This window comes from Mytilus edulis, chromosome 8 (genome assembly GCF_963676685.1).
Source record: "Mytilus edulis chromosome 8, xbMytEdul2.2, whole genome shotgun sequence".
Classification (NCBI taxonomy): Eukaryota; Metazoa; Mollusca; class Bivalvia; order Mytilida; family Mytilidae; genus Mytilus; species Mytilus edulis.
Genome location: NC_092351.1, coordinates 39968825 through 39989634, shown reverse-complemented (window position 1 = coordinate 39989634; position 20810 = coordinate 39968825). Strand labels below are relative to the sequence as shown.

At 30.8% G+C, this 20810-nt stretch overlaps 1 protein-coding gene across 6 annotated transcripts in view; it reads right to left on the bottom strand.

Moving 5' to 3' along the window:
• Nucleotides 1-2292: 2292 nt before the first annotated feature.
• The window catches only part of LOC139485544 (tripartite motif-containing protein 2-like), a 44167-nt gene continuing 25649 nt past the window's right edge, over nt 2293-20810 (bottom strand). For all 6 annotated transcript variants that reach the window (XM_071270094.1, XM_071270096.1, XM_071270098.1 and 3 more), the window contains exons 2-3: nt 7891-10095; nt 2293-4940 (exon numbers count right to left, since the gene is read on the bottom strand). In XM_071270094.1, coding sequence (XP_071126195.1) covers nt 4788-4940; nt 7891-10095 — 2358 coding nt within the window. In that variant the 3' untranslated portion in view covers nt 2293-4787. The remainder of the gene's footprint in view (nt 4941-7890; nt 10096-20810) is intronic.

Here is a 20810-nt window from a genome sequence, read left to right as displayed (position 1 = left end):
AAATCTTCTCCTCTGAAACTACTGAATGGATTTGGTTAAAACTTAGCATGATTGTTCCTTAGATTATCCTGCACAAAGTGTGTGCTTTGATTTTTGATCCGTCAAAAAACATGGCCGCCGTTACTTAAAATAGAACATAGGGGTCAAGGGCAGTTTTTGGCTTATATCTCAAAAACGAAAGCATTTAGAGCAAATCTGACATGGAGTAAAAATGTTCATTAGGTCAAGATCTATCAGCCCTGAAATTTTCAGATGAATCAAACAAACCATTGTTGGGTTGCTGCCACTTAATTGGTAATTTTAAGGAAATTTTGCAGTTTTTGGTCATTATCTTGAATATTATTATAGATAAAGATAAACTGTAAACAGCAAAAAAGATCAGCAAAGTAAGATCTACAAATAAGTTAATTTGACCAAAATTGTCAATTGACCCCTTAAGGGGTTATTGTCCTTTAATGACAATTTTTCACAATTTGTTCATCATATTTGCTAACTTTAAAAAATCTTCTCCTCTGAAACTACTGAATGGATTTGGTTAAAACTTAGCATGGTTGTTCCTTAGATTATCCTGCACAAAGTGTGTGCTTTGATTTTTGATCCGTCAAAAAACATGGCCGCCGTTACTTAAAATAGAACATAGGGGTCAAATGCAGTTTTTGGCTTATATCTCAAAAACGAAAGCATTAAGAGCAAATCTGACATGGAGTAAAAATGTTCATTAGGTCAATATCTATCAGCCCTGAAATTTTCAGATGAATCAAACATCCAATTGTTGGGTTGCTGCCACTTAATTGGTAATTTTAAGGAAATTTTGCAATTTTTTATTCATTATCTTGAATATTATTATAGATAAAGATAAACTGTAAACAGCAAATATGATCAGCAAAGTAAGATCTACAAATAAGTCAATTTGACCAAAATTGTCAATTGACCTCTTTAGGAGTTATTGCCCTTTAAAGACTTTTTTCACAATTTGTTCACCATGTTGACTTACTTTAAAAAATCTTCTCTTATGAAACTGCTGTATCAATTTCAGCAAAACTTATGCTAAATGAGTTTCAGAGTTTCAGAGTATCTAGTATAAATTTTATATTTCATTTCCTTGTATGTCAAGAAACATAGCTCCTATGGCTAAAATAGAACATAGGAGAAAATGATTTTTTTTTGCTTTTGAAGAAAATAGGACGATTCAAAGAACATTTAAATAAATTGAAAAGCCAAAATAATCATTGATGAGAGATTAAACCAAAAAAATTCAGGTGAGCGATTCAGGCTCTTGAGAGCCTCTTGTTTTGTTATATCATGAGCCAAAAATGATTTTGTGACATGAATTGATACAACATTTACTTTCTTTTTCACTATGTTAAGCGTTGTTGATTTCAGTAGTTAATTACTTGAAATATGATAGAAGGGTGATATGTAAATAATTATCAAAGGTATCAGTATTATAATTTGATACGCCAGAAGCGTATTTCGTCTACATAAGACCAAAAACCAAAATAAAAAATATTAGGCTGTCCTTTTGAACCTTTTACCTTTTTAAGAGTTTAAATAATCATAAACAATGGGTAATGAAATAGTAACATAGATTTGTTTCTTTTGTCAGTGTGGTTTTTGCAATTTATGAAATATGGTACTATTTGCAGATCTTTAAGAGTCTCTATTTTATTTATATTCACAACCTTTTTAGGATTCGGTCCTAGTACTCAAAAATCTTTCAATATTTATGGACTGATTTTACATAATTAAATTAATTCCTATAATAAAAAAGCAATGAATGAGGTTGTTAAATTTGATGTATGCCTTTTTGTGCTTCTTTGTTACATTTGTTTGTTTTTATAGTGATTATTATGATTACACAACGTTGTCTGGTATTTTTGATGATTTTACCTATTTGTTCACACATTGTTGTCAATATAATGGAATTTGATGTGACTGTCATACAAGTGAAAGGTTTAGCAAGCTATAAAACCAGGTTCAATCCACCATATTCTACATAAGAAAATGCCTGTACGAAGTCAGGAATATGACAGTTGTTATCCATTCGTTTTATGGGTTTGAGCTTTTGATTTTGGCATTTGATTAGGGAATTTCCTTTTTGAATTTTCCTCAAGAGTTCAGTATCTTTGTGATTTTACTTTTTATTACTTATGGATATACCACCAACAAATAACAGGTTAACATCTTGATGTCTTTCCTGAAATTTTTAAGGTGTTCTGTTGCTATCTCATAAATGTTTACCTCCAATCTTCTTAAAGTCATTTATAATAAGAGACTAATAAGTAACTCGAATAAAAGCTGGATCACATTTATTATTCATAACAATGCAACACAAATTGAAAACATAATAATAAAAATTATAAATAAACATATTCTTCAATAAATTAGCAACATACAACATAAATAAATTAAAAAAAAAACAATGGAGGAATGTATGTTTTATAAGTTTATGCAAACAACCTTAGTTCTGCAGTAAATAATTTACATAAATCACAAACATGGGATTATTTGGAATGGATATAATGTTTTGCATTGGCTTATATTGTGTCCAAAAATTGATAGGCGCACATTAATTAAAGATCACCTAGCAGAAAGATCAAAACAACATGTAGTATAAGTTAAGTTGTACATTTATGGAATACTGTTAAATCACTGGTATACTCTCTCGTTGGTTGATCCACAAAGAACAAATCACACATTAGAGTTATGACATTTATATATTAACATGATTGATGCAGCGAGCAATATGATTGTTTTAAAGATGCAAGCTGTAATATTCATATTTTGTCACAGAAAACAATAAACTTCCTTGTCATATTAAATATTTACAACACACAATGAAATATCTTGTTGCATGTGTTTGATATAGATGATGCTTTTTTGTGACTGATATATGTGCATTCCAAGAAAATATTAATTAGAGAGTAGAAGTTTGACATTCATGGCTGTTACAATTAATACAAATGTATGACTAAATCTGATGAAATCTGCATATGACAGCCAGAGATAATACATATGCATTGCATCTACCAAACAAATAAAATGTTCTTGTATATAAGGGGTATTCAGGAAAAAATTGTGGTAAAAGGGTTCCATGAAAATGTTGACACCTTATTTGTTCATAGGTTGGAAACTTCAATATTAAAACATTCCTTTTCATATACATAATAATTGCCAAAAAGAAAAACTGTGTGCTGTTATAAAAATGGGTAAAAAAGTGTTTTTATCTAAAAATAAATGATAAGTACCTTAAACATTTAGGTTGTATCATGGAATTAACTTCATTTGTTTTTTAAACAGACATAATAAAGAGAGAATAATTGGTAACTGCACTACTTGTAAGTAAAAACAAAGTACAAAATATAAACCAAACAATAAAAGATCTTTTAGCACTAATATATCAAAGGCACAAAGTGTAAAAGCAATCATTCACTAACAGTTAGTTCTCTTTAGAAAGACACACTAAGGAGAAGTACATGCATTCTGTCTATCATAAAGGTAAGGAAGATCTTTGTACAATTCATCACAACATCAACATGTAAAAATGTATTTAATTACATTGTTATTCTTTACAAAAGAAATACAATAAATAAGCATATATACATTAACTTCAAATTTTATTTACATGAGATATGAAATGATTCAAAAAGTTAATCTTTTATCTAAAATGAAAACACCCCTGTATTCTAGATATTATAGTATCCTCTAACTGCAAAATTGGTCTCAATCTTATTTACCGTCTTATCCACTCAATCTTATTTACCGTCTTATCCCCTAACTGCAAAATTGGCCTCAATATTATTTACCGTCTTATTTATGTCTTTTTTGTAACTAGAATTCAAAGGCTTTCAAAATTTAATAATTTCATCATATATATATAAATGATGAAAAATGCTTCAAAATTAATGAAAAACTCATAGGATACTAGAAAGTTATCTAATAGAAATTCAGTTATGTTAAATGATAAAAGTTACTTCCCTTTGAATGTTAAAAAGAGTAGAAATTGCCTTTGTTGCAAATTTTGAATTTGACTGCATTTAGACATCAAGATTTAATGATATGATCAAACAAGTTATTTTTTAAGATCATTTTGACCCTAAATGACATGCAAGACCATGTTATCTTTGCCATAATTAAAAAAAAAATGTTTAATTTAAGACCACATTTATTCTATTAATAAATGTATTTTCAATTAATCACAGGAGCTCAGTATAGCTATGTTACAATTTTGCAAGTTAAAAGCAGTCAAACCATGGTATTTAAAGTAAACTGTCAAAATTATACTTGTACATTCATAGTGACAATTTGACTTACAAATGGTGTCTAGCTCAACCCGTTTAAAAAGATACTGAAGCAATAAACATGTTATGTAATTATGGTTTTTACATTTTCATAGAATCAATGATTGCAGCCAATTCATAGTACAATACCAAAAGTGTCTTAGTTCAAAGGATATTTGTTAACTCTAATACATTCACTTAACAAAAATATCTTAAGAAAGATCTTCTGTCCTTCTGGTGAGATTTCCACTGATAAGGATATAAATGTTGAAAAATTCATTACAATGATTTCACAGTTCACCTTTTCAGAATTTTATTCTATGGGTAATATTTTCAAAAAATTACACTGAAATATTGTGATTGGTTAAAATATTAGAAACAATCGAAACTCAACCAATGGCATGTATTTGTTCTCATACAGAGTAAGAACAACGAAATAACCCATAGTCCTTTTGATTCTGTAAAGGTGGTTTACTTGTAGTTCTTCACATGTCTGTTTTAAAAGTACTACTGAAGATATTTGTACACCTTGTAACAATGGTTACCAGAGTCACCAACAACAACAAGGCCCTCTGGTGTAACCGTCAGTCCCTGGGGTCCATATAATGGGTCCGCTGATGTATTAACGAAAGTCAGGAATGAACCATTGCTATCAAAAACCTGTAAATAAAAGACCAAATTTATATTATAAGATTTTAACACAAGATAAAAACAATTTATGTTGTTGATAAATTCTTAGAATTCTTGGTAACATCTTATAAAGACATTTTTGTACATAAAATCAATAAAATTTATGATGAAGTGAGACATCTGTTTGTATAATAATATTTTTGTGTTTGTATTGAACAAAATGTTTAAATTTAGTGTGAACTAGAAAACTGACATGTCACCAAGGGCCGTGTTGGTATATTTGTGTGAGACATAGACGCAACTAATGGATGGCAAGCAAAAGATTGGCAAAGTAAAAAGTAGTAGAGAACGCAAATACCAAAGTGTTCAACTTGAAGCAGAAGATCGTACCACTTCTTTAAACATAAAGATTAGCTCTGAAAGTAACTGTGGATTCATTAATATTGGGAACCACGATTTTAAATGTTCAACAAATTACGAATTTTCTGAAGGAATGTATGAAGACTTTGCCAAACCATGAATTTAAATATCCACGAATATAATGAATCCACAGTAACTATTTTTACAATTTCATCAATCAGGATTTTGTTTATTTATTCATTTTCATATATATATATTTCACTTTTGAATTCATCCCCAATTTAAGGTTATCCCATTTTTAGTGTAGATTGTGTATATTTATAGATAATAAAACATTTTTTGTCAATTCACCAAAAGCTCAGTCATAGTAAATTCACAGGTTTGTATATTACAGCAGCAATGTCTTCTTTCTCTGCTAAGGCTGTACAGTGAGTCAGTGACCTATAGCTATAAATGTTAATTTTTGTGTCATTTGGTCTCTTCTGAAGAGTTGTTTCATTTGCAATCTTACCACATCTTCTTATCTTTATAGATATTAAAAGTTTAACTTCTGTTTGACACACAATGTTGTACAAGACCATAAATGTCGATTTTTACCAAATGATGTTAGTTTGAATAGCTTTACTTCAAGGCAGGTGTAAATGACCCCTTGGTCAATCACAATTTACAGGTTAATATTTCTTTGAAATCGTTAAAAGATAAACTGTTCAATGCCGATCTAACAAGGTCAATATAAAATGTTTCAAAATAAATGATAATTTTAATCCTGTTTGTGTGAATGATCCTTGAACCTTCACAGTCATGTACATGTAGTTTCCGTGTCTTCTAATGTCTTATGGAATCTCAATGTCAAAGTGTACAATGCTGTCAAATTAATTCTGTCTTTAATGCATTTACAAGAGATATAGCATGAACAATTCGAAGAACTGTCATCTTAAATTACAACAACACTGATATTAAACATTTTTCAAGGCTAAATAAGACCAATACCTTCAAGGTGGTTTTACAAAAACAAATCAAAAAGTGAGGTGTTTAAATAAATGAAAATCACAATATTTGTTCATGTATATCATGTATATGTAGATCTGCTTATGACATGTATGAGAGAGAATTATTCTGCATACAAAATAATTTGTTAAGTAAATTTACATTGCATGGTATAGGCAAACTACATTTTGTATAAGAAATGAAAACTAAATGTGATGTTAAAATTTGTTAAGCAATTTCGGGTATAGGGACGCATCAGAAATTTTTCCTTGGTAAGAAATTCTTCTGATCCCAGAATTTTACTGCTACTTTAATATCATTTGTTTCTCCAATAGTCCATTTGCCAATTACCGATTTGATTCTGATATTATACACTTTTTAAATGAATTACTTCCCTTTGTAACTCGTAGACGGGTTCCATACTGGACAAAATTGGCTTTTGCTAATGCAAAGCATAGCAAATTGAAAGTGGTGTGTCTGCGGTTCAACTAATTTTTCACAAAAAACAATTTCTGATGTCAAAGGTATTTACCTTAACAACAAATTAATGCAACTAAAAGATTTGAAAACCTTAAAGATTACTCACATTACGCACAGGTAAATTTGCTCTTTCTGCTAGCTCCCCATTGTAAATAAAATTTAATGTCCCTCATAAGGGAGACAACTAAAAAGGGATCTCTAATAACAGGGTCAATTGACAGGAACTGGCAAATAGCCTATAGATTCATTGTCATTTTAAGGCCTTTTAGAGCTGACCATGCAGTATGGGTTTTACTCTGACATTGTTGAAAGCCATATAGTGATCTAAAGTTGTTAATTTCTGTGTCAGTTGGTCTCTTGTGGATAGTTGTCTCATTGGCAATCATACATTTTGTTTATTTTTATGGTTAGCATTAGTTAAAGTTAGATCTCCTTTCAGGATATATGAATTTTTTTGCCAATGAAAGTTTGACATGACCATGTTTCTGCCTGATTTCATTTGACAATGTCACAAGGCAATAACAAACAGGAAATGGTATATCACAATCTAATCAAGGATATATTTATTGAATTATAATCTGTTAAAATGGGAAAAGTACAAAACACAAAGCCTAAATAGGTTACATTTTCTCATATTCACATGCTTAGGTTTATGTATATTTAAGAGAAATAAAATCCATCCTTAAAGAACACAAATTCAAAACGTTCTTTAAAGTATCAAGTTTTCGTCACTCACAAGGTACATAATTTCATCTTTAGACCTGTTTGTAATTTCATATAAAAAAAAAAGTGGTATGATTGCCAATGAGACAACTCTCCACAAGAGACCAAAATGACACAGACATTAACAACTATAGGTCACTGTACGCCCTTCAACAATGAGCAAAGCCCATACCGCATAGTCAGCTATAGAAGGCCCCAAAATGACAATGTAAAACATTGCAGGCCATATGGTGACCATAATTGCTTGCATCCACATCATTTGAACTCTGGTGGATAGTGGTCTCATTGGCAATCATATTTCATCTCCATATTTCTATATTAACTAATTCACCTGTATATTGTGAAGTTCCCCCTAAAGCATGTAAAGCATGTTTACGTAATTTACCTGTATTCTTGAGTTCCCACTGAAGCATGTTTTTAAGTAATTTACCTGTATTCTTGAGTTCCCCCAATCTGCTACAAGGATATTTCCTAGTTGGTCCACAGCTACCCCTGTTGGAGCATTAAACTGTCCATTCCCTTCACCATTTGATCCGAAACTAAATAGGAAATTCCCTTCACTATTAAATACTTTAACACAGTGATTGTGAAAATCTGAGACAATAATGTCATTGTTAGAATTAATTGCTACGAAATGAGGTCCAGCAAATTGCCAATCACGGTTACCACGAGAACCAAATTTTGACAAAAGTTTTCCATTTGATTGAAAAATGAAAACACAACTTCCCTTGTTGTCTACTACAATAATGTGACCATTTTTGTCAACAGCAACACCTTTTGGTCCCAAAAGTTTTCCAGTGCCAATTTTGTTAATGTACTTTCCATCTGGGGAGAACACACTGATCCATTTATTATCATAATCTGCTACTAAATAGTTCCCATTGACAGTTGTAGACACTCCAGTTGGCCTCTGTAATTTTCCAGCAATTCTGCCTGGTGCACCGAATCGTAACTTGCATTCACCAGCTGTATTGAACACTGAAACAGTTTGATTGTTACTATCGGCAACTAACACTTTTCCATTTACAGCCCATACACCTTGTGGATTGGTGAATTCTCCTTTATTTCTCCCTTTAGTGCCTACCCTCATTAGCAAGTCATCTTCAATTGGATTGCTACGTCTGTTTGACCCATGTGACCTTGAACTTGATGGCCTTTTTGTTCCTTTCTGTTTGACATTGACTGTCCTTGGAATTTTGGATGAGCCCCCAAAATGATCTAGTTCTTCTCCTCCAGGAATACATTTGACCTTAAATGGCGACCCCTTAACATGTTGATCATACAATTTGACCTCTAATTTGTATGTACCTTCTTTTGACAATGAATAGGACAATTCATAAGTCCCATTGTGATTATCCATGACTGTTGGAATGACTTTTTCTTCTGTTTCATTTTTAACTTCTGCAGTTAATGTTCCATAACCCAATTTGACTAGTTCCCCTTTCCTATCTTTTGTGGTAACCGTAACAACAGAAGGTCGTCCTATGTAACAAAGTTTTAGACCTTCACCTGTTGCTGTGGTTTCGAAAGCTATTGCACTATTACTTTGAATACAGCCAACTTTTTCAATACTTCTGTGTAGATTAGACAAATTTGATGAATCATAGACTAGACATGTATTTTCTTCTGGTTGATATTGTAATTTTATTGAACCTAACTCCTGCAATTTTTCTGACATTTCGGTTTTCATTAAGAGGATTTCAGTTTCATTTCCTCCTTTCAGTTTCTCCTCAGTGAAATCACAGCAATTGTTGATTCTGGTCAGAATGTTTTCTAAAGTATCCTTCTGTCTTTGCAATATTTGATATTTGTGATCGTAAATTGTTTGCAGTTCAGCAATAAGTGCAGTCTTCCGTTCACTAATAACATTGACTAGATCATTGAAAGTTTGATTGATTTTATCTTCTGCTGCTTTGCTATTATTTTGTAGAGATTCAGCCACTTCGGACACCATGGTAATAGAACTTTCTAAACACGGTACTTGTTCTCGAGCACCAAGTATTAAACTTTGAAGTAATATTTTATGTTCTTGTATTGCGTCCTCCAATGGGATCATTTTGTGCCCCATGTGTTCAACAGCAGTACAGTCTTCACACATAGCTGTTTCACATGCACAACAATAAAAATGTAACTGGTTCCCATCATGACTTGGACAAACCAGTGTTTCTTCTTCCAAACTGTCACTACAACCAGATATATCTTGTAACGAGACAATATTATGTTCTTGTGTTTGTTCTAAAGCTTGATGAGTCATGGTACAATTATCACACAGGTATTCATTACAGTCCATACATTTTGACACTGGACGTGCTGGCTGTCCACTGCAGGTTCTACAAATATTTGGTTGATCCACAACCTCCATTAGATTTGTAATGAAAAAGTTTGTTTGTAATGCACAAACTCCCTCTAGTGGTAAAATTGACTGCTGTCTGCAGATTGGACATGTAACCGAAAGACTTTCAGATGGAATATAGTCTGATAAACAGGTGGCACAGAAAGTGTGCAAACACGGTAAAACTTTTGGACTTTTATATCGCTCCAGACAAATCCCACAATTCAACAGTTGTCTGTCTATCTGCCGAATGACAGGAATGTTGTCAGCCATGATGAAAATGTCCCTTCTTTTGAAGGTGACCTGCAAATAAAAAAAAGATTTCATTGAAAATGTACAACTTCATTTTACTGCCCTGATAATCAAACAATTCATTAATTTTGAGAATAAAGTATAAATCATCTTGTTATATTTAGACTGGCTACAGATTAATTACTTCCTTCAATACAATAAGTAATGAATGCAAAGACCAAAGATACCCCTGCTTGTTTATATACATGAGTCAATGCACAATTTTTAATAGTAACGCCACCCAATTTCCAACTTGATCTGTGTTTTGTGGTAATAAGCATTGTGTATTATAACATTTGGTTGAGGTAAACACAAGTTAGAGAACTGAAACGACAGATTTATAAAATTTTCCATTTATAAAGGGGCATAACTCAAGAACAGTAAAAGTGACACCTTCCAATTTCGTATGTGATCTGTGTTTTGTGAAAATATGCGTTGGGTATAAGTTTTATAACCTTTGGTTGAGGCAAACTTAAGTTAGAGAATGAAAACCAATCTTGGGACGTACGGACAAACATGGGTAACACTTAATGCCCTTGTCACCTAGTGGCATGGGCCTTTAAAAAACATTTCCATATTTTTCATCACTAGAAAAGATGATGAAATTACCATTGGAATGTGATATCTTAAGAAATAATTCCTTTACCTTGAAAATATTGAGACATATACATATCTATAAATCTCTCGTCAGTCTGACACTGCTATTTATCATATACTTTACATATATAATTAAGAATTTACCAAAGTCTGTGTGATGAAATATTTATTGTGCATCAATATAAATAAGTCTAATTACTAGAATTAATTTACAGGCGGTTATTAATATCAATTCATCATCATTTTTGTACATCAATATCTGACGTGTATTACACAGTTATCCATCACTGACAGTCTCAAACGTAGACTAATTATATGTGTAATGGCCCACTAATATCATAGTATCAATTATTATATCTTTTCAGCCCTTTTTTTATCTATCAACAACAAATTTAAAAATATAACATAAATGTCTTCCCTTTGTGTCAATAAATAAAAATTTACAATAAATTTCAACCATTAATTCTCTAATACACAAATACAACAAGTTCAATGGAGTACACCAATTAAAATATCATGTCATTTTAGACATAAAATATTTAATTGATCAATTCTTTTTTTTCAATTGTAAAATACAATAATTTTATGACTGGGTAAACTAGTACATTTTTGTTTCTATAAACAAGACCTTGGGACTTGTTTTGACTTTATAAAAACTTTTCTTCTTGAGCAACAATTAAAATTGAATTTTAGAATTCTGAAAAGAAAACTTTAAGTACCGAAATATTGCATGTTAATAGAGCAATATGATGCATATTACACACCCTCATAAACTAGATTGAAGGTTTTCCTGTCTCAATTCTTAATGCACCTACGTAAAATTGGGAAATGAATAATTGTCTGAAACATCTCACTGTAACAATTCCTGTACGAAATTTAATTATATGCTGCTTAAAAAATAGAGCATATATAAATATTTTCCTTTTAAAATTGGTATTGTTACAAATCCCATAAACAATTAATAACTGAAAACTGTTATTCTCAAAACTCAAAATATTTCAATTAATCTCAATGAGTTTAGATAAAACGATATAACTAAATAGAAATTCAAAACAACCCTGCTGTGAGAAAACGCACAGCAATTCATTGTAACCCTTATATAGTTCAAAAATGTCAAACAAAATAATCAATCCTTATCAAATATCTTTTTAATCAAACTTTTTAAGTATATAATTAAAATTTGCAAACTGTGCAATTAAATTTTACAAGGAGCAAATAATGTAAAAATTACTTTGAACAAGAAGGTTTTTATTCTTCAAATATTTGTGCTTCTGTAAATCTTAAGATTTTGAAAGGTTGATAAAAACTGACAATAACTCTGGACTATTTATTTAAAATTGGAATTGGTCCCCTGCACTAGGTCTCCTGCAAGCCATTAATCCTTCTTTAAGTAGAAAACTTCATATCAGAATAACATTGCATACTGGTACCCTATTTCGGTAATAGCAGTTGATTGACAAATTTCAACCTAATTTAATATGTAAACTTAACTTTCATTGTATGAGTTATAATAAGTACGCTGCCATAATAATATGACATTATTTGTTATCTTAAGCTTTAATCCAGATCTTTCACTTCCAAAATGAAGACCCACACAAACCAACATTGATTTGTATTATAAGTTGTCAATGCCTTTAAACCAACTTTCATCAATTTCAAAGGCTGTGACACCTTAAAACGTAGTAATACATAAAAATTGTAAATTACTTATAAATTTTCAAAATCCTAGCAACGGATCATCCATTAGTTGTTTCAATTTTTTTCTGATGTCTATATCTAATTTGGTTGTTCAGTTCTAAGTGCAGTATAAACATCATAGAACAGATCCATTTTATTTGACAAATTAAAGTTAAGAGTATAATACCATCAAAACGGGCTGACACTTTTGTTATGCTAATTTCTTACATGTCTTATCATAAGACTGCATGTCGGAATTAATAATATGGCGTTCTTATAATACACGGAACTAAAACCTATTAAAAAATGGTTGCTAAAGTACTTTCAAACATGCCATAAATCTAATAATATTCACGTTACGATTGATGATCACATTTAATGAAGAGACCATTTTTTACAACTTGTAAATATATATTACTATCACAAACACTACCATTTTGCCAAAATTACTTTGTTGTAAAAGACTTTATGTCAGTATAAGTAAATGGAAGGGTCTAGACGGTCTACTTTACAAATTGCACTTTTACATATTGTCAATACTTGAAACATAGTACTTTACCAATATGACTATGACCACAAAAAAATGGTGATTTGACACCAACAGTCCCAAGAGATTATTTCATATCGATAAAATACTACTTCAAATTAGTGTATGGTGTAATATCATGATTGAAAATTTACTCCGATCATATTGAACTTTATTCTAGTCCCTCTATCACAAATTTTTGATTGGAAGATTTGAAGGATTCAGAGCTTAATGCAATTTTTAGAAGCATAATAACTTTTGTTACATTATTCACATGAAGACTTTTAAAGCTCAAAGCAATTTAGAGCTTGAGATATTATTTAGAGATCTGTCCACTGCTAAATACTGTATGTGAAATTCTATATAGAGTTTTAGTATTTTATGATTTTAGGCTCATAGTTTGAATGGTTTGAGGAGGCTCTGGCCTTTGTAAGTGTTGTATATTTTTTTTTAATTGTAGTTCATTTATATGTTTTGAAGTTTAGTATGACGTCCCTTTTTACTGAACTAATACACAATTTTGTTAAAATTAATTAATAAATAATCTTTATTTCAAGAGGATAATCCCATTAGTAAAAACTACTCTTCCTGAAAGTCCTAAAATTAAGTTCAGAGGCCAGCTGAAGAGTGCCTCCAGTTGCTGCATTTTCACGCAGTGTTGAAGATCCATTAGTCAGGCCTTTGCTGGGCTTTGGTTGTTTTCTACTCTTTGGTCAGGTTTCATTCTCTTTGCCACATTCCCAATTTTCAATTTTATACCCAACATCTCCTTTAGATGCAAAATTAAAGTCATTTAGGTTTATGTAAAAACCAAACATTTAAATCAAATAGACTATAGTTCTGGAAGCAGTAATACTGATAGTTTTCCATCGATAAAACATGCAACGGACTTAGCGTAGCCTCATAAAAATCCCCTTTAATCATGTTAATTGTTAATGTACTTGTGATATAAGATAACACCTGGAGATGTGAAGAAAGGTAATCTACTTGTATTGTCAGGTGATATCTTGTCTAACACGAATTTTAAGCATGCCTGATTATAAACCATTGATACTCTTACAGCTACAATACAAAATATTAACTGCTTTTTTGGGGTGTTTTAATAAAATAAATATAAACATCTAGAGAATATATTATGTAATGAAATATTGAATTTCAATTTACCCACCAAAAGAATAAAGTCCCAACATCTGTTGAAAAAGCCTCAGATAGTTATAAGTCTCATGGGTTCTTTTATTCGTTTATCCTTTTGGTCTCTTTCAATTGTTATGATGACTACGACAGTATTAAAAATCAGGTTGCATCATTCGAGTTATACTTTTGAAACTTGACAATTTTAAATGATTTGAGTCATTTCAAATGATTTAAATAATATAACAAATTTGACTCAAAGGAAAAAAAACATTTTGAAAATATAAAGCATTCAATCAGACATGAGTCAACAGACAATGAATTCTAGTGTACTGCAATAGTTATTTATTGCCTATTGGGCAGAATAAAAGTTCAGGAATCAACAGCTAATGAATTCTAGTGTACTGCAATAGTTATTTCTTGCCTATTGGGCAGAATAAAAGTTCAGGAATCAACAGCTAATGAAATCTAGTGTACTGCAATAGTTATTTCTTGCCTATTGGGCAGAATAAAAGTTCAGGAATCAACAGCTAATGAATTCTAGTGTATTGCAATCATTATTTCTTGCCTATTGGACAGAATAAAAGTTCAGGAATCAACAGCTAATGAATTCTAGTGTATTGCAATAGTTATTTCTTGCCTGTTGGGCAGAATAAAAGTTCAGGAATCAACAGCTAATGAATTCTAGTGTACTGCAATAGTTATTTCTTGCCTATTGGGCAGAATAAAAGTTCAGGAATCAACAGCTAATGAATTCTAGTGTACTGCAATAGTTATTTCTTGCCTATTGGGCAGAATAAAAGTTCAGGAATCAACAGCTAATGAATTCTAGTGTACTGCAATAGTTATTTCTTGCCTATTTCTTGCCTATTGGGCAGAATAAAAGTTTTCAATGGACACCTTGAATTTTAGGTATTTTATGTTGTCATAGAAAGTGGCACTGTCAAAACTGTCAAAAGAAAATTAATAAAATATTCTTTGCTCATATAAATTATAGCTCTAATTACTTCAATATCATAATAGCCTGGAGATATTATCTGTATTAAAAAAATATTTTGTCTATTTAAAGTGCAAAAATAAGTTGAATATTATCATTTTTCTTTTCTTATTTTTGATGAACAGGTCAGTTACCCATTAAATAATAAATGTTGACATTAATAGATCACTTCCGAAAGAATAGATTCCTTTCTGTAAACCACAATAGTACGATTTTATACATTTTAATTACTTTAAAGCTTATTATATATGATTTTATAATACTGACATTCTTACAATCGAGAAATGTTAATGAACTTTTCACCCATTCAAACTTAGTAGTTGTTTCGTTTTTAAGTAAATAAAATTAATCTCCTAAAAGGACCCAAATCACTGGACTAATATTTGTACAGGTCATATTCGATATTGTCAAATCTAAACAAAATAGATAAATTAAAATCGACATTGCTGTTAATAATTTATTTAATACTTATCTTATTTATTTAGTCGTTTAAATGGCTTTTTGAAAGGAAACACTTCATGGCTTTAACAATACAAATCCTACATCACAAAATAAAAGGGCCTCTTTTATAGAAGATTTTTTTGTATAAAATCTATATATGTTATACAGCAGGTCAAAATAACTTCAACAGTCTGACTTTCATTACTATTAGCTTTAATATAAAAGTTAGGTTGTTCCCCGTGTATCAAGAGGTCTAAATTTGGCTTTTATTCCACTAACCTTTTGCCGTATTCAGCAGACTTAGATGAAATTTTTTTACAGAAAATCACTTTAAATTATCAGCACACCAAATTACATTACCAGTATATGGAGCACATTTTTGTTTTAATAAAACTTTAACATCACAATCACTGTAAAGATATAGAGATTCTGTATGATTTCTTATTTTCTATAGGCATAATTGAAAAAAGATACTTAATTACAACTTTCAATTAATCATTTATTTAGAAATGTGATAATGCACAAGTTAAAAAAATTAAAACACACAATGGAATAATAAAAGATCAATGAAAATTCAATTTCTGTTGAAATTTTATCTATCTGAATTACTGTGAGTTCAGTTTTTATCCTTATATAATTTTGTAATTAATGAGCATTATGACTATTTTTCTAGTCCATAAATCTTACAAATTCTGACATAAATTTTAGAGAGATTAATAAAAGACACATTGTAACAGGCACAATTTCTCAATTTTTATTCAATCGATCAATTTTCAATCCTGTTTAGTTCAATTACGATATAAATTTCAAATCACACGGAATACCTTAGAAATTGATTATGCTAATAGACCACCATTAATACATGAATGTCAAATTAATCTATCAAATTTTACTATTAAAACTGCCATTTTCATTCATAAATATATTTGCAATAACAATCAATAATCATGTTTGAGAAATTTTACCCATTTCAACACCAGAGAACACACACATATATACACACAAGCATGTAATATTGAAAGTTACATTTATGATATATTATAGCATAGTCTGCAGATTGCATCAAATCTTTTCATAATTTTATTTCACCGATAATTATTTTGGTTTTATTTATATTAATAACATTATTTTGATTAAACTGAAAGATTATTTTTGTAAGCCCTGCCAAAAATATATCTGACCAAATTGCATTGATTTTCTATGTTATCATGTCATTGTCTCTGCAAAAAGACCTCCCCAGTGGTCCCGTAGTAGCTAGATCACAGCAAGCTTTGGACTTTATACTCATTCCATCATACAACATACTAGAAGGACCAGGCAAATTATGGCCTTGATTTTTAACTTCATTATAAACTATAACAAGAAGTGTCCATAGTACACGGATGCCCCACTCGCACTATCATTTTACATGTTCAGTGGACCGTGAAATTGGGGTCAATACTTTAATTTGGCATTAACATTAGAAAGATCATATCATAGGGAACATGTGTACTAAGTTTCAAGTTGATTGGACTGCAACTTAATCAAAAACTACCTTGACCAAAAACTTTAACCTGAAGCGGGACGAATGGATGCACGGATGAACGGACAAACCAACAGACGCACAGACCAGAAAACATAATGCCCCTCTACTATCGTAGATGGAGCAGGCATAAAAAAGTCCACAATCTGGTTCTTAAATAGATCTATTAAACATGTTAAAGCCACATAACTCCAAAATGAAACCCAAGACATTTGTAATACGGAAAGGGTATTTTCTGAAATCATTCCTAATATCATAGTTATAATTTCAGTCAAAAATCAGTCTTAGTGAGGACTTATTGTACAAAATGTTTACAGACCAACACAGGAGAACCAAAACATTCCCCACTAACAAACAGGTGCATAAAAGGTATCACTTCCTCCTATAAATCTAACTTTTAGTTGTTCAGTAAAGTAAGAAGTTTCCAAGACCTTTAGACTTTACATGATAAACCACCCCCATGTAATGCATATGTTAAAACATTAACTGTTATTTGCACATCATTTCAAAGAACAAATCTGTACAAATAAAGCCTTTGAAGTTTGATGTTTGTACAATATTGTCTTTCATATCTATTGAATTTATAATTACTATATCATATACTACATAATAAGGATGTCACCTAAAGTCGTCAGACATGTCTGATCAAATTGCTTCAAATTTTTATTGCATGTTCGTTTAATAGCTTTTCGAAACTGTCTTTATATATTATATTAACCTGTAGGTAAAAGAACAGTTTTTAATTTTGATATTGACTTGTTTTACACTTCACAAGGTTGCAAAAGTAGCCTCCTTTTCAAAAGTTGTGTTTTCGTGTTAGACAATATTACATTAGTCTAGTCATTTTACCAAGGACATAACCACTGGTTCATTCCCTATCGACATAAATTTCAAACTGATTTAGTAATTTAAACTAGAGGCTCTCAAGAGCCTGTATCGCTCACCTGACTCTACTTGGGTTTTTGAAATCATATAAAAAAAAAAGATAAAATTTGGCTACAAAGTTACAAAACTTGGTCAGCACCTCATAAGGAACATTCATGCTATGTAGGGTTTCATTCCATTCAGTGGTTCTCTAAAAGATGACTTTTGTATGCATTTCCCCTAGGGTCCTATGTTAAACTAAACCCCTGCTGGCGGCCATCTTGGACGATGGATCGGCTACAAAGTAACAACACTTCGTCAGCATCTCATAAGAAACATTATTGCTATGTTTGATTTCATTCCATTCAGTGGTTCTCAAAAAGAAGTCATTTGTATGCATTTCCCAAAGGGTCCTATGTTAAACTAAGTCCCCCACTGAGGGCCATCTTGGATAATGGATCAGCTACAAAGTAACAAGACTTGGTCAGCACCTCATAAGGAATATTCATGCCATGTTTGGTTTCATTTCATTCAACGGTTCTTTAAAAGAAGTCATTTGTATGCATTTCTCGTAGGGTCCTATGTTAAACTAAGTCCCCTGCTGGCGGCCATCTTGGATGATGGATCGGCTACAAAGTAACAACACTTGGTCACCACCTCATAAGGAACATTCATGCCATGTTTGGTTTCATTCCATTCAGTGGTTCTCTAGAAGAAGTTCAAAATGTAAAATGTTAACGACGACGACGACAGACGACGGAAGCCAAGTGATGAGAAAAAAAAAGGGTTATTTAGTTTTAAGGGCTTCACCTTAAAAAGAGTTTTCTCAGCCTAAATTCACCTATTTTATTTGATGAAAGAAAGCGGTATGTAAATGATACATGACTGTTTGTAGTAATTTTGAAGATTTTATGAGTGGAAATTCTTCATAAGTTTTAACCATTTGTCCCAAGACTAAGCAGTCTGATAATTCTTGTCTATCTTAGACGAAATATAGTAATAGGAGGTTGAAAACACACTATCACATTTTAATGTATAATGAACTGTGTAATGGTGGTCCAAATGTTAATTAGGCATAAATACTAAATAACTAGACCTTCACTTCATTTTAAACATCTGTACAAAACTACCTTAAACCAAAACTTTAATCTAATACAAGACAAATTTAGTGATGGTCACTATACTGACTGACCAATGCAGAGGCAGATTTAGACAGGGGGCATAGTCTTCCTTTTATGCAGTTACATATACCGGTATGATAAATGCATAGACGTTTTACAAATGGCACTCTAAACTTTGGTTTTACAAAATCCTAGATCTGCATCTGAGACCGACGAACTTACAGACCAGAAAACATAATGCCATTTACAATCATAACATATCATGAAAAGACAACATCAACATGATGTCTTACGGCAAAGTTCTGCACTTTTAAAATAAATGAGTTGTTAAAGAACTTCCTATAGGACAATTTATAATCCATCAAATCTAAAATTGTGGTTAAACTATTATGTTGATATTCATCAACTCTTACTTCCATCAACAAAACATATTTATGCACTTATCAACCCTGTTTTCGTTTACATTTTGACGAATATGAAGGTTAATATCGAGATTGTTTGGGTGTATACAAATATTGGATCTTTTCCTATGCCTGAGGTACAAGATAAATTCATGACAACCTGTACAGGTGGAAACATTTAATTCATCAAATTAAAAAATATAATGTGATTTTCGTGGTTCCGACTCCGGATATAAGAAGTTGATAGATACGATACACGATTTTCATTCAATGCTTTAATTTAACACACCCTTTAAAAACGTCAAAGTTTTCAAATGAAGGTGATAAAATTACTTTCAATTAAGGTAATGCAATACTGTTATCTTTAGGGTAGCTTGTAAATTCAATTAAAATTTTGACAGTTCTTGGCCTAGGGCTAATGATTGTGTTCGATAAAACATGTTGTGACTTTCATTTACAAGTACATGAATTACAAAAAATAATGGAAAAATCAAATGCAGTAAATAATTTCATAAAAAAATTATAATTCCAAACAAAACAAATTGTTTTTTTATTTATTAAAAAAGTAAATCTTTTGTTCAACATATAAAAAAAAATATGCACCTAGCTGTCTGGAAAACATTTTTTATTTTATTAATTAAGATAAAACTGAAAGCGTTCTACCACCGTTTAGCAAAGAAAGGACTATTTCATGGGGTTGTCTCCTTACAATAATGTAATAGTTTCCTAAAATAACTTTTACTTTGATGTATTATATTTGCATAATAAACAACCTAATTGTTGTCTTATAAACATGTAACCTCTAATGAAAATGTCATCACTGTGTAACCCACGATAAATAAATAACACAATTTTGTAGTACCATACAAAAATGTACTTTTCATGGCTCAATCTTTTTTTAAATATGTTTCAAGTAGCAAAATAAGTACATTAATTGATTTTTTTTTCACATGACTTAATTAACATGAACCAACTGCATATTTCAAGAAAATTATCCTCCTTAAGTGCATCATCAACATACAACAATATGAAAAACAAGAGATGAGGGCATAGTCAATGAAACAGAGTCTTTCTTATCAGTATTCATGGACCCAATTTATCAATATTCAATGAGGTCATAGGATGAGGTCAATACTCTTACCTCAGGTCTATAATAGTTATAACTGACAGATACAAAAGACTGTTATTGTTTTAACACATTATGTCATAATATCTAAATAAAAAAGATAAAGCTAGCCATAATTTTTTTTTTTTTTAGTAAAACATAGATTAGGTGTATAACTTCAAACAGTATCCTAGATAGATTTTTTTTTTATATATAAAAATCTGCATTTAAATTATTTTGAAACCAAACAAAAATCTAATGTTTAAGGCAGTGGGTTTATAGGTTAATTCAAATCAGTTAATGTTGTAATTAAATCTAGACTACTCTGACTTACAAATGTTACAT